Source organism: Megascapheus bottae, chromosome 8 (assembly GCF_031878675.1).
Source record: "Megascapheus bottae isolate mThoBot1 chromosome 8, mThoBot2.hap1, whole genome shotgun sequence".
Taxonomy (NCBI): Eukaryota; Metazoa; Chordata; class Mammalia; order Rodentia; family Geomyidae; genus Megascapheus; species Megascapheus bottae.
The window spans coordinates 22,679,985-22,695,286 of record NC_143516.1 but is presented as its reverse complement, the minus strand read 5'-3'; the positions used below and the strand labels follow the sequence as shown (position 1 = coordinate 22,695,286).

Here is a 15,302-nt window from a genome sequence, read left to right as displayed (position 1 = left end):
ATGTTCTTGAGCAGAAAGTTATAGGATGGAAATAAATGTGTTAACATGGTTTAAATAATGTGAAATCTTGAGAAAATAAGACATCAGTAATTTTCCTTCCTAAAAATATTTTCATACTAGAAAAATTAGGTATTGTCCTCTGTTGAGAAACAAAATTCAGAACAAATCTGTAATCTTCAAATGATAAGGACTAAAAATGTAATAACTGTGGCCCCTTGCCATTTTTAAAGGCTAATCAAGGACTATATAATATCACATATGACCTTTATATCAGTCATGCCATATGATTACTAATTCATATGATTATTAACTTAAGTGGTTGAAAAAGATTATTGTATAAGGTAAATTTTGGAATAAGTACAGTCTAAACTAATGTGGCCAAACCAACAATCCTGTGGAAATTTTTAATGGTCATATGAGTGAAAAATATTATTCAAGATACTGATATTTCCTGTTTATCATTTAAAAAATGAGAACCCTGACCTTGTAAATTTGATTTGATTGTAAATCTTACAAAACCTTACAATGAAAGACTGGCTTATATGACAAAGTTGCCTTTGGCAATCTCATTCTGAAAAGAGCGCAACATTATCTTAAAAGTGAACACAGAAATAAAAATTAAAGATAGTGAAAGCAATAAACTCCAAGATAGAACTGATATCATATAAAATTCAATTCTATCTAAATAAACATATTTCAATTTTCTTCTGCTCTTTAAATGCATTGAAAATGTCAATGAAATCAAAGTGAATTTCCAACTAAATTATTAGATAATTATATCCAAGTAATTTAGTTTTTTCAGATGCTCTGAAATTACTTAATTATAGATTATTAAAATATGATAGTACAAAAGGATATAAATCTTAGATATATTTCTTAACTTGAAATTCTTTTATATTTCAAAGGTTGAATGAGAGACATAGATAAGAAATAGGAACTTATGGCCAAAATTTAAATCCCAGCTTCAATTAACACTGTTAAAAAAGGAATTTTGCTCACTACACTTCATTTTCAGCAACCAAGAAATAAAACATTGATGAGAACAAACAGATGTTTTAGATTGCTAGGAGAATTACGTATACAGGAAAATGACAGTATTACATTTATCATACCTCAGCTGTTTTCTCTATGTTTTTAAATAATCTTCCCAGTAATGTTATGAAGAGATAGTATCTCTTTAGGCAAGAGGAAATTATGATTCAGACAACTTCTGTAAGTTCCTTCAGGTCTCTGAGCTCTGACTGGTAGAGCCAGTATTTGGAAATAGATCCACATGGCCTTTGAAAGATTCCCCTCCCAGTAAACTAATATAATTTAAATACACTGTTCAAGTTCACGGTACTCCTAACCTCTATGTACAACACCAAGAGAATTCAGGCATCGGGGTCTGACCAGGCTAGGATTCTATTCCACAATGGCATTAGAGAAGGAAGCTCAGTTTGCCTGCTCCTCAGTTTACCCATCTGAAAAATGGCACAATTAGGAAGTATAGTATCTATGCAAATATCAATAGATATTTGTTTGTTAAGATCCAACATTTAAAAACACTTTTAGTGTACTTTTAAATTATGAATTATTTCCACCTTAAATATGAGTAGGTACCGACTCCATGATCTAAAATGTTAAGGAAATCAAAGTTGCATTCACTCCTGAGCCATGCTATTGCTTATTGTAATGAGAAACCATTGTGAGTATTCATCCCAAAGCAGATCCTAAGGTTGCAATCCTAAGGCCTCCCATAGTGTAGAAAGTATTTAAAAATCACTAATAAAAGTCATTCTAGAAGACTTTTCTCTCGAAAACCAGAGAAAGAAATGTGCACTTGTTAGAAGATGCCTTTAAGGCAGTATTTATTCAAGTGCTGGAAAATAAATACATCACTCAAGACCTTTTCAGTCAATAAAGGGAAGAGCTGAGTGATGCACAATTCTTCTAGCCAAAGGTCTAAATGCATTATAGACATTTTAACTACGAAAAAACCAGGATTAACCTTGACAGTCCACGGGGACGTCACTCCAACAAACCCATGTCACCAGCCAGAAGGAAGGTCCCTTCATTTCCACAAGACCACCCTCTTAAGAATTGCCTGCAGCTTGATAGTAAACAGTTATGTACACACATGTGTATGCTTGCACATGTGCACATGCAGGCACACATGCTTGCAGGTAAACAGTAGCCATGATTCCTACTTTGGAAAGTGTGATGCCATGTACCAGAGTTTTAACCCTAAGCAAACATGTTAAAGCGACACAATGGTAGCATTCAAGATAAAGACCACAGGCTGTGGTCGGCAGATCCTTGGACTATTTCACACATACACTAGGGGCTTCTGTGTGGGTAAGGTGATTGTGGATCAAACACAGGCAGGTCCCCTGACAATAAGTAACTGTCTAATTTGACATACTAGAGCCATGGATTTAAGGTTGAGCCCACAGCTGCTCATTAGCTGCAGTATAAGCTGATGCGCATGGTAACATCAGCTATCATTCACCACAGATGGAACCAAATGGACCTTCCTTCTAGAACACTTCAGAAAGGTAAAGATGGACTAAAGCTCCTGGGTTTCATTCAATAGGTGCTGCTTTTCCCAGATCTAAATGTCAGGTTGTGAGACTAATGTATAGAAAGTGATTGTGTGCATTCACATTGTAAATACACTCTCTTCCTCAAGAAAGGATGCCAACTGGAGAATTGTTGGCCATGGAAAAGTCACTTAGTCTCGGGGCTTCAGTTTATTATAGTTATAGTTTATTATGTTAATGAGGATTGAATGTTGGCTCTTATGTGATTTAAGTCCATGGACAGAGCTTGCCTTCTGGCCATCCTTATCAGGTCAGCACATCCTCTTAACCCCAAGTCTTCTCCTTTGCACTCCCTCCGCCCAAGTTACCTTGACTATGGCATGGAAATAGGTCCAACTGTGACAATTCACCTGTCCTGCCTTTACTGTGGATGTGGAGTTTGACACAAATGCTCATTTGCTAACTGTGAGGCTTCTCTATTATTGGCATATGTATCTTTCTCTCTCTCTCTCTCTCTCTCTCTCTCTCTCTCTCTCTCTCTCTCTCTCTCTCTCTCTCTCTCTCTCTCTCTCTCTCTCTCGTTGTTGCTGTTTCTGTTCATTGCGTCTGGGTGCTGTCCCTGAGCTCTTCAGCTCAAAGCAAAAGTCCTCTACCACTTTGAGCCACAGCACCACTTCTGGTTTTTTGGTGGTTAATTAGAGATAAGAGTCTCATAGACTTTCATGTCCAGGCTGGCTTTGAACCAAAATCCTCAGATCTCAGCCTTCTGAATAGCTAGGATGACAACTGTGAGCCCCCAGCCCCCAGGAAGGCACATTCATCCTTTCTCCTCATCTACTCAGTGTGAAGGTCCACCTGACTATTCTGTATCATCTCTCTCTGACAAAAGACATAGCATGAAATGCTGCCTGAATCAGACATTCACCCAAACATTAGTTCTTCATGATTTAGAGCTGTACAGTGAAAAGATGTTTCTGGCTAATTAAGACATGTAGTGGACATATTGAGTACATTTCTAGATCATGCCTGAGGACTTCCTCAGGTAAATCTAAAAGATGAAATATTAGAGGCAGTGTGTAAATGCCTACTAACAGTTATTTACAAGGTCTTGCCTTTGCTTTATATTGAAATTCAGTGGGATTTCTCCTTGTCGATAATGGATTTCATTTTTAAGACAAAGATGACCCAATGTACACAGTTTCTAAACTGATTCCACTATATTAGAAACATTAATGTGCAGATTTAACTCAAGCCAGCAGAATGCAAATCATTTTGCCTTCATAGAAGGAAGTGTCCCTGATATCTGAATCACGCTAAATTTTAAAATGGAAGGCAGCTGTGACTTCAGGAAACAGCTGGTCTTTTTGCCTCTCTACTTCCACAAAGGAAAATGCAATGCACTCAAGAATAAGCTAAAGCCACAAATACTTAATTCTTCCTCATGTGCAGACAAAATTTATCCAGGTCATTTTGGTAGTATAATCTTTGCAATGCGGGCAAACTAAAATAATTTGTAATTATAAAAGTATGGTAAAATAATATTTAATATGAATACTATATCTTGCTGGGTACAGCACAATAAAACAGTAAATATAGTGACTTTAGGAATTTTAATAACTATACAACCTTCTAACATTTTACTGTGGTGAGGAGGGGTTATGAGGACGAATGAGAGGAGAGTATGATCAAGGTTTGTGGTATGCATCTGAGGACATGTCAAAGTAAAACTTAACTGTACAAAGAATTGATTCTAATGAGAAATGAAAAAGAATTCACTGAGAAAAAGGCAAGAGTGATTCTCATAAAAAGGCTTGGTATGCGGTCACTTGAAAATTTTCAAATGATAGCAATGCCCAACATTCTAAAAGTCTAGACTCCATCCTAAAGCTGACTCAGGGGATCCTAATGTAAAGTCTAGATATGAATCGAGGAAAGAAGTAAAATGACTCAAAGAAGCAAGAGGTAACCACAATATCCTGGATATTAGTGTGATATTTTTAAAAAAGGAGTTATGTTGCCAAACTCTGAACTGTTTATATAGAAATACCTTCTCAGTAACTAGACCCAGAAAGCCTTGATAGCTTAATGATGGAGGGTTTTATGATTTGTCTTGTTACAAGCAACTGTCCTCTAATTTGAGTTTCTCAAGCATGAATTTGAAATATCTCATTTGCTAAAAGTGAGTTTTCCCACTGTAGAAGTAGATATTTTTCCAACTCATTACTAAAAGCTCATCACAAAAGCTACAACTCATTGCATCAATGGAATAATAGATATAATTTTCTTACTGAATAGGGACTGAAAGGTATCTGAATTCCTTTTATAATTGTTGTTGTTGTTGTTGTTGTTGTTTTAAATTGTCAAGAGGTTTGAATTCTGGGCCTACGTGTTGTCCCTGAGCTCTTCAGCTCAAGGCTACCACCCTACCCCTGTAACCACAGAACCACTTCCGGTTTTCTAGTGTTTAACTGAAGATAAGAGACATGGACTTTAGTGTCCCAACTGGCTTTGAGCTTCAATCCTCAGATCTCAGCCTCCTTAGTAGCTAGGATTACAGGCTTGAGCTACTGTGCCCGGCTCTCTTCATAGTTTTTAAGACAACTTAATACAGTTTATTTTACCATATACATTTATGATCATGTAAATGTTCATTCGTATATTTATAAATTTATATATTACAAATTTACAGCTTTGTCAGTTCTACTCTTTAGTGGAAAAAGTCACCTTAATTTTGTTTTTTTTGTGGGTCATGGGGTATGAACTCTGGGCCTGGGCACTGTCCCTGAGCTCTTCAGCTCAAGGCTACCACCCTACTCCTGAGCCATAGCCCCATTTCTCATTTTCTAGTGATTAACTGGAGATAAGAATCTCTCAGTCTTTAGTGCCCGGGTTGGCTTTGAACCTTGATCTTCAGATCTTAGGCTTCTGAGTAGCTAGGATTACAGGCATGAGCCATTGGCCCTTAGTTTTTTTTAGGGATTCCATTTCACTTGAAACAAGCTCTGAGTTATATGAAATTATATTCTTTGAAAGGTATTGAATTTAATCTCCTGACAGACACAGTGACACAATCACCCTGCTTTTCAGATGACCAGTGGTCCTCTAGGATTAGAACCTGGGATCTCAGCCTGGTTGTAGGACAACGCTGAGATGCTGGCACATATAGATTTTGTCACAAGGATGTGTCCCTTGTGATTTTAGGGCATTGTAGCAATTTTACCATAAACTTAAGTGTCAAATGAATGATGATGTTAGTATTTTTCCTCTCAGGGGTGGCTTTTTATAGACTGCTACGACGAAGAGAAGTAAAACAGTCCATTACTATTACTTTCATGACCAAGAGCATTTTATATCCGCTTTGCCAAAGCTATGCTGGCTTTTCCCCCTAAGGATCCTTATGTTACAAAATGCATCCATTAAGATTAACAGATTCACGACCTCCTTTCCACTGAAACTATCGCTAATTCTTTTCTCACTAACATCATCTCCGAGATTTAACATTCTGTCCCTGTTTGCAGCCATATGCACAATCATTAGTCTAATCATCTTAACTCTAATCTTAATCACAAGTGAAACCTGATCTGTGTCATCTATTGTTAGTGAGTTTTCAATCCCTAGGGATGAAAACATCAGGCTTCTTGTACTGTTTGCACTCAGTAGTAAGTCTGTCAGTAGTGCGCTCTGCTCAGGTAGCCTAGGAAATATGCACAAGACCTTATAGGTGTTAAAAAAGAACCACACACAATATAGAATTCAGCACTTCAACATTTATTTGGAGACTAAACATGTTAAGATACCAAAAAAAAAAAAAAACTACAGGGGAAAATTTGCATGGCTATGAATATGACTGGCCACTCTGATTTGGGGCAGGGATTCATGGGTGTTTACCTGTGCCCAAATGTATCAAATTTGCACATCGTTCTTTACATACCAATTATGCTTCCATAAGCTGTCAAAAATTAATTAGTACTATGGACTCTGAGAAATTGACTGCAAAGACACTCAGAGCTAGACAGAAGATCTTTCACACAAATTGTTGTTTATTGTAGCCTACAAATCTTAATAAAATATCACAAGGAGAGAGCTAGTAAAACTGTGCAAAGAAAGGTCACAAGTTTTGCTGGGGAGATCCATGTTGACGTCATGGCTCTGCTTCACACCATTTGCACAATGTTGAACAAGTTACTTAGGTGTACACATTTGGGAATTCAACTTACCTAGTTAGAGACATTAAAATTCTAGTAGATGATGCATATAAAGTAGCAAAAACAAAAGCATTCAGGTAAGGATTTTATATAAAGGTTTTCCTGTGTGTTCATATCTTACTCTTATGCCATGATATTCCTATTGAGAATTCAACACAAATATCTTGGCATTCATTCAATAAACTGCTGCTAATTAATCATTACCATTTCTATAGCCAATAAATTCTATTAACTGGGCTTATACTTCCTAATTTTGTTATCCAACCCTTTATCCTACTTGGAAAAGATTTGCCATGTTTGGAGTTTGAGTTGGGTGGTAGGGGAAAAACTATGGAAAAGAAATATCTTTTTTACATCCGTTGAAAATGGCATTATTTAAGGTCAGAGAATGGAAGGTTAATGGGTAACCTAAGAATGTGAATGAATATTTCCCAGAGGATAATCACCAGTTGGTTTTTATCCTTTCTTAGACAAGAACAGGAGGAAATTAGCTTAAATTTCATTTGGGTTAAAGTAATGGAAACAAGCTATGAAATCTAATTCTCAAGGAATCTTTTCTTCAAAATAAAAGAAACTTATTGCCCTCCAAGCTTTCAGTACAGCCTTGACTCTAAGTATGAGAAAAGAGTAAAGTTTTAGTCATTCATCTTTATAATCCTTTTCAAGGGAAAAAACCCAAGCAATTACCAGACTATTATGCAACAGGTGTTTTCACTTGTATTCATTTAATCTTCCCTGAAAGTTATTTTTCCTACTTTGCAAGTGAAGATGTTTAGTTTAGTTTGCCCAAAGGCATTGAGCTAATGAAAAGCAGAATCAAAAGACATTGTGAGCTGTACCAACCAATTTCAGTAAGTCTTTTCTTCTTAGAACTTTTTTCCTAAGGTTTAAATGACATTAACTTCAAGATTTAATGTTTTTGAAGAAACAAAGTAAATGGATTATTATGACTATCACTTATTGAGCTAAAATATATCAAATAAATAAGCATTCTACAGTCTTATTTAATTATGATAGATTCTATTTGAGGCAAGTGTTTTATCAGTCCTTTTTGAAAAAGGAAACCTGAAACTCAAAGTTAAACTGCTTGCTTGATATCACAGTGTGAGGGACTGTGGAGCCAAGATTCAAACCATGTGCTCTGACCCTAGCTCAGGCCAGGGCATAGCAAATAGATATTAGGAACATCGTAAAGACTTGTGGTTTCCTAGTTTGATTTAATGAGAATTTCTTATATTTTCATTATCATTATATACCTAAAATCAGATGCTGCAGAAATATAATAGTCATTAAATAAACATCAGTAACAAATTTTGGTAAGAGTCTGTGTATTTCAAGATTTTAAAAAATATTACTGTATCTGACTTTGTTACCTGATATACTGTATATACTTTTATTTGTTTATTTGAAATAGGGAAGAAAACAAGATGATTGGGAGGGGTGGGAGGAAATGGGGACAAAAACATGAGAAGGTGTGTCAATGTGTGAGAAGTAATGCATCCACTACCTGACAAATGTAACTGTAACCCTGCTATACATTACCCCGACAATAAATTATTTTAAAAAGATGTAATGTACCCACTACCTGATGAATGTAACTGTAACCCCTTAATATATCACTCCAACAATGAAAGAAAGAAAGAAAGAAAGAAAGAAAGAAAGAAAGAAAGAAAAGAAAGAAAAAAAAGTGGTTTCTAGCTTAGAAATAAAGTTTCAGGGCCTGTTTTCTGTTTTGTTTTTAAGTCAAGCACTTTTGTTAATAGACCAAGTAACCACAGATTCTTCTGGTTTGTGGTATATCTTGGCATGCACTAGAAAAGATTGAGATGCACCAAAATATATGCTAAGAAGCCCATGCCTGAAGGGCTAATGAAGAGGATTTTTTAACTCCAAGGGAAGCATTTTTCCCCTATGTTGCCAAGGGCCTGAGAAAAGCAAGTATGTATGGAAGTCAGACCAGAGGCCACCCAATCCCAGCACAGACTTCAGTTTTGTTTCAAGTCACAGATATTTAGAAGTAGAAAGAACCAATTGAGATCATGTGGACCAATCTCTTTATCTGACAGACAAGGAATTTGAGGAGCAGGCTAGGGTAAGTAGTTTCTCTAGGGTCAAAAAGCTAATTAGTGACAGAGTTAGCAATAAATCCTTTCCATGAATAGACATGCTTTCAAAGTGAATTCAATTACCTTGTACTCTAAGTGACTATTAGGAACACCCAGGTAGCTAGACATACTCAGATGTTTTCATAAGGTAGATGTAAGTCAAGAAGGGCTGCAATGAATCTCAATGTTGACCTGTGCAAATCAACCATCTCTAAAATATCCCACTTTGATTTAAATCATTACCACTTGATCTGGTGTTCCAACTAATTTTTCGCGTCTTAAATTATAGTTTTGGCCACAGGAAATGCTCAAGTATTTCAAACTCTTTAGTAAATAAAAGATATATAAAAATTCAGATAAAGTTCAGATAAATATGGGCATAAGGGATAAAATTATTTCATATTTGTAAACTGTAACAAAATTCCAAAAGACAATTTTTCCCTACAATCTGTATCAAGGGTCATATCTCTTTCAATTTGATTCCTTAAAAAAAAAACTACAGGCTATAATGGTAATCCATTAGCATTAGTATTAAAAACTTAATGACTAAATGAAGAATCACAAAGTACTTAAAGGAAGTGAAAGTGATTTTATATGTGGTATATTATGAATGTTAATTTGTCTCAACTTGCTCAATGGATCTAAGTGTCAAAGATATGCCTTTGGGGAACATAGTTAAAATTAGTAAAGGATAAAAGGGAAACATCAGTGAGCAAAAATAAAAATAAAATTTGAGGTTGAAATACATTTGGGGAAAACAACCAATTACTGAGTCTACAGTTAATAACAAACACCTGCCAGTCTGCCCAGACTAAAACCCAAGATATGAACCCATGAAAATAGGCCTGATAACAGGACAAGAAGCTGTTTTCATCAAGGCGGAGGAATCCTGATCAAGTTAAACATGTGGAATATCAATGTGCATGGGGGGGGAGGACCAGAGAAGAGATTACTTACAGAACTAGTTCTGATAATTGTAAAATCATATAGTTTGACACAGAATAATTAAATTGCCATGTTATAAGAATTAAGCCTGAATAGAAATAGAAACTCTTGTTCACACTTCACATTTGTGAAATCTGTGCATAAAGTTCTCTCTTAAACAGGCCCTTTTGTTTCAGTGGAGATAACACAGTGGGGAAAATGGATAAGATGTCTGTAACATAGCATATAATGGCAAACATTCAGGTTCTGTGTCTGAAATAAGACACCATTTTTCAAAAAAAAATTATGTCATGGCTATCCAGTATTCAAGCTTCAAGAACATTCCACAGCTATTCAATATTAATCATGCTTGGATTTTCTTGTTCTAGGAAACATTCTCAAAGTAAATCATTGAGATTTATGAATGCCACCAACAGAAGAACACAGCAGTGTGTCTAATTCCATAGAAAGATATTCTGCTCAGTCACAAATAATCAAACATAGTATTTTCCTACCTGAGTCTGTTAAGCATGCTAGTGTCATATTTTTTGCTTTTATTTTTATTATAAAATTTATTAATATTGATTTTTACATCATATTTCAAATGATGTACTTAACAAACAAGTATTCAAGAAGGGAATCTCTATATACAGTCTAGTATTGTATTTTTGTTTTGTTTTGCTTCTTTTTTTTTTAACCTTAACTTCGCAATCTCCAAAGCAGAAAAAATTTTAAGGTGACTTTCCTAAATGGAATGATAATAATCTAGTGTTTATTTAAAATCTATTTCTATAAAGGTCTGATACAGAATACTTGAGGAACCCAGAAACCCAATAATAATATGATCAACAAATTAGCTAACGTACAGTGGGATAGATGTATTAATTTAATTTTATTTGATAGACATTATAAGCCAGGCACAGTTCTAATACCTTACCAATATCAAACACATTTAGTCCATTTGGTACTCAATAACAGCCCTGTTGAGTCTGAACTTTCACTACCCCATTTCTAGAGGGAGAAAATGCAGCAGAGGAAAATAAATAATTTATTCCTAGTAAAATTAGCCTATTTTAGAACTTGGCGTTGATAAAGCTTCTATTAGCATGCTTTATTCTCTTCTGAATGTCCACAATGAAAAACAGTTCTTAGTAAAAAGTCATGGGGTTTATTAAGCATTTTCTGTATCAGGTAATGTGATGACTGAATAAAAATATTCTCTGGTTTAATCTTTAGTCTAAGCAACCTCTTAAGAAAGGTAGTGTTTCCGTTTTGATGATGACTAGTCTGGGGCAGTGACCTGAGGAACAGTCAACATGTAGGGTTGGGAAACGGCTAATCCACTGAATCCAGGGTTGAGGCTGTGTATTGCATTCATAAAATTAGAATTTACATTCCCCTCTCTCATGCATGAAGTACAAAGTAACTTTATACACAAAGGGCACACTACAACAATGATTTTTTTTTGTTGCACTACCATAAATGTTTAATGAAATAGGAACTCACTAAAAAATGTTGGCAAATGTCACTTTCCTGAATTTATCAATATTAAGTGTATTATTTTATAAATAATGACTTTTTTTTAAAAGGTGTGTGTGTTCAGCAAGCCAGTTATTTCTCCTTTAAATCATTTTGTGTGTGAGTGCACACATACACAGTGCCATTCCTAAAATTTGAAATCAGGCTGTGGTGCTGATTTCCTGAGTCCCTGAGCTCTTGTGCTAAGGCCTTACCACTTTAAGCCACAGCTCTGCTTCTGGCTTTTGAGTGGTTAATGAGATAAGTGTCTCACAGGGACTTTTCTGCCTATGCTGGCTTTGAACATGATTCCCATATCTCAGCCTTCTGAAAAGCTAGGATTACAGGCATGAACCACTGACCCTCACATAAAATACAGTTTTTATCATTAAAAACTGTTTCTATATTGTTTTCATTATTTTATTTTAAGGACAGCCGTTTCTTTTTCCATTCTACCTGAAAAGTTTAGCCAAGTGAGTCACCTACCTTTATGACATGATGCTTTTCCTGGAACGGAGGAATCTTAAACATTTGGCACCAATACGTTGTGCCTTTGTTTGGGATGGGAACCTGTCTTAATAAAAAGGGGAGAAAGACACAATGTCACGTTCTGTTGACATGGTATTAAGTGTAATTTCTGGAAGCAAAATCTCTCTGCGACACTTTCCGTAAAATAGTAAAACTATCCACACAGTCATAAAACCTAAAGTAACTTACGTCCTGATTTACGAGGTCAAAAGATGACAAGACTGTAGGCAATGTGCTGGTTTTCTGAGGATTCAGCAGACGTAGACTCTTGGTGCCTCGATGGGAGTCGTGGTACTTGGGACCATCGTCCGCCACATCTTCCTGATGGTAGGCCCAGATCACTCTCACTGTGCTATCCTGATGAGCAGACATGGATAAGTTATGTCTCAGAAGAGTATCTACTCTTGAGTCGAGTATAATGAGCTCTAATGAAAGTAGGATATGAACATGGAGAAAAGAAAATGATGACATTTGAAGTTCTCAACATGGTCCCTGATTTCACAAACCAGTGGTCAATTGTTAAGGTTTCAACCAGAGGAGATACTGTGCCTCTTGACAGGCAAGGCATGTGTCCCAAAAAAGACCAAAGAAAACCCGACTCTGAAATTACTTCTTTCATAAATGCGACAGTAGTAAATCTGTCACCTTCAAAATTCTAAAGTAGCAGCAAATAGTTACTAAGCAAATATTATTGTTAATCAGCAGCAACTTTAGGAAATTGAAACTTGTTAGAATGTGATGGGACATGTTAGACAAAGTATGAAATTAAAGTTACCAACGACTTCGTAAGAGGCTAATTTTCCAAGGCACTAGGCTAGTCGTGTATATGAATTTACAAATATGGAAGGGATTTTTGATTCTGGGTTTATTACATTGAAGTCAACTTCAAATCTCTTTCTGAATCCTGGGAATTTCCAAGGGGCAAAGGTACTCCCACTGAGGAAAACACTGTCAACTGAAACTGGTTTCAACCACCAAGAGAGATTGCCTAGAGGGTTGTGCGGTGGGAAACGTTTGCTGGAGTGTGGAGAAATTGCTGGCCCTCCCCCAGACCGAGGTGCTTTTGCCAGGTGCTTGTAATAAGAACTCTGAAAATAAACACACAGGACAAGCTCCTGATCTTAAGTGTTCTCTTTGCTATATTCTTTCTTAATAAGTCGGATGACTATAATTATTATTCCAATTAAAACATAATTGCACTGTGTATTACCTATGTCTTGGCAAGTGTTTTTATTCCTCTTTTACTCCTTACATGAAATGTTAATTAGAATTACCTGAGGTTTCTTTCATATTCTTTTTTAAAGCTGTAATGTGTTAAACAAAAAAGAGAATTTTATTGGCCTATACAAAATGAAAATAGTGCAACTTGTGGAAAATGTTACATTTGCACATGGCTTACATCCTGCAAATATTTGATAATTTAATTTTATTGTCCATAAGTTATTTTCTTTTTTTCCAATCCTGGGACTTGAACTCAGGGCCTGGGGACTGTCTATGGGCACTGTCCATGGGCTTTCTCAAGGCTAGCACTCGAGCCATAGCACCACTGCCGTAGTTTTTTTTTTTTTCTTTCTGTGTATGTGGTACTGAGGAATCGAACCCTGGGCTTCCTGTATGCTAGATGAGCATTCTATTACTAGGCTACACTCCAGGCCCCCATAAATTATCTTCAGTGTGAAATCTAAAAATAAGAAATCTCATAGAATATGGCAATGAGGGGTTGTAACCAGATTTTTTAAAATCATTTTTGCTTTGGAAATTCACAAGAGTGAATCAGCTAGAAATCACATGAATTACCTCTTAATCAATATCATAAATCTCCCTGAACAAAACATTTCTTCCAACCTTTATCCATTGTCTATTTACAAATTTGATAGAGAAGCAAAAGTTCACTCATAACTATTATTATAAAAACTTTAATGAGCTTTTCAAAAATGTCAAATTCACACATTAATACATTTATTGAAATTTACAATCTTAGATTGTCTTTGGGTTCTGAACCCGGAGCCTGGCTCTGTACTCAATGCTAGCTCTCTACCACTTGGAGCTAAAACTCCACATTGGACTTTCTTTGGTACTTAATAGGACATAAGAGTTTCATGGACTTTGAGTTGGTGATCCTCAGATCTCAGCCTCCTAAGTAGGTAGGGTTGCAGGTGTGAGCCACCAGCGCCTGGCTTTAAAGGTAACGTCTACGCATTTATCTGTTTTACTTGGCAAAGTGCCTCACAAGTCCATATCCTGTCCATCCCACCTGTCTTACCGTTATGATCTTGTCATGGATGTCACAGGTATGCAACTCTCTGGTGAACTCAATTACGGTGTGTGTGCTGTTTTCCATGGCATATTCTAGCTGGTAATCTTGCTGAGAGTCTTTCTTCAACGCTTTGTTTGTATTTGTAAAATAGTCCTGTGGAAAACATGAAAATGAAAAATCAGAACGGTCTAAATAATGAGTGGAAAAGAATTGAAGTCAAGTCATAGGATGTAAAACCCCCATTCGGGGTTTGCTTATTATGAAATCCTTTATCCAGACTAATTCAATAAATCCTGGGGCTTTCTAAAGGACTGCAGTCTTTCAACAGAACAGTCATTTATTTAGGACTCTGGTGTACATTTTAATTCAGGAAAAGACAATCAGATTTATAAATCTTCACAGATTAGCAAAAAAATGGATACTCAAGCTCATCAAATACTTTACTGCATTTGAAAAGCTGGACAACTGCAGCACCTGTGAAATGTTCTGCCACATAAGGAAACCACTAGTGAGCAGCTAAGACAGAACCAGCCATATGACCATCACTCTTTTCCTACCTTGCCTGGTGGAACAACTCCATCTTTCACAAAACCCAAAACCTGTGGGAAGGGCTTTAATGACACAGGCTTATGAGGATTGGATGTAATTAAAAATATGTAAAGAAATGAAACTAGTTAAGGATTGGAAGTGTGGTCTCGTGGTAGAGTGCTCACCTAGCATGTACAAAGCTTTGGGTTTGATTCCACAGTACCACATACACAGAAAAAGTCAGAAGTGGTGCTGTGGCTCAAGAGGCAGAACGCTAGCCTTGAAGAGTCCAAGGACAGTGCCCAGGCCCTGAATTCAAGCCCCAGGACTGGCGAAAAAGGAAAGAAAGAAAGAAAGAAAGAAAGAAAGAAAGAAAGAAAGAAAGAAAGAAAGAAAGAAAGAAAGAAGGAAGGAAGGAAGGAAGGAAGGAAGGAAGGCAGGCAGGCAGGCAGGCAGGCAGGCAGGCAGGCAGGCAGGCAGGCAGGCAGGCAGACAGGCAAGACTTAGAATGTAAGATACTGAAATGGTAGGAAAGTTGTGTTTCTGTGGCTCCTCTATAATTGTTGCACTACACTTGTCAGGTGGTATACACAACACTCTAGGGGGCACACGTGTGAACCAAAGCAAGCACAGGCTTTGAAATAATAACCCAGATCGAATCTCTGGCTGTAGAAAACTAGGGAGGGGGTAACAATGTTCAACAAGGATTGTACTC

General features: G+C 36.4%; 1 protein-coding gene across 1 annotated transcript in view; it reads right to left on the bottom strand.

The window, feature by feature from the left end:
* The window catches only part of Moxd1 (monooxygenase DBH like 1), a 60,066-nt gene that overhangs the window by 26,495 nt on the left and 18,269 nt on the right, over positions 1 to 15,302 (bottom strand). Inside the window, exons 2-4 of the mRNA XM_090337660.1 lie at positions 14,066 to 14,212; positions 11,992 to 12,159; positions 11,761 to 11,844 (exon numbers count right to left, since the gene is read on the bottom strand). Coding sequence (XP_090193786.1) covers positions 11,761 to 11,844; positions 11,992 to 12,159; positions 14,066 to 14,212 — 399 coding nt within the window. The remainder of the gene's footprint in view (positions 1 to 11,760; positions 11,845 to 11,991; positions 12,160 to 14,065; positions 14,213 to 15,302) is intronic.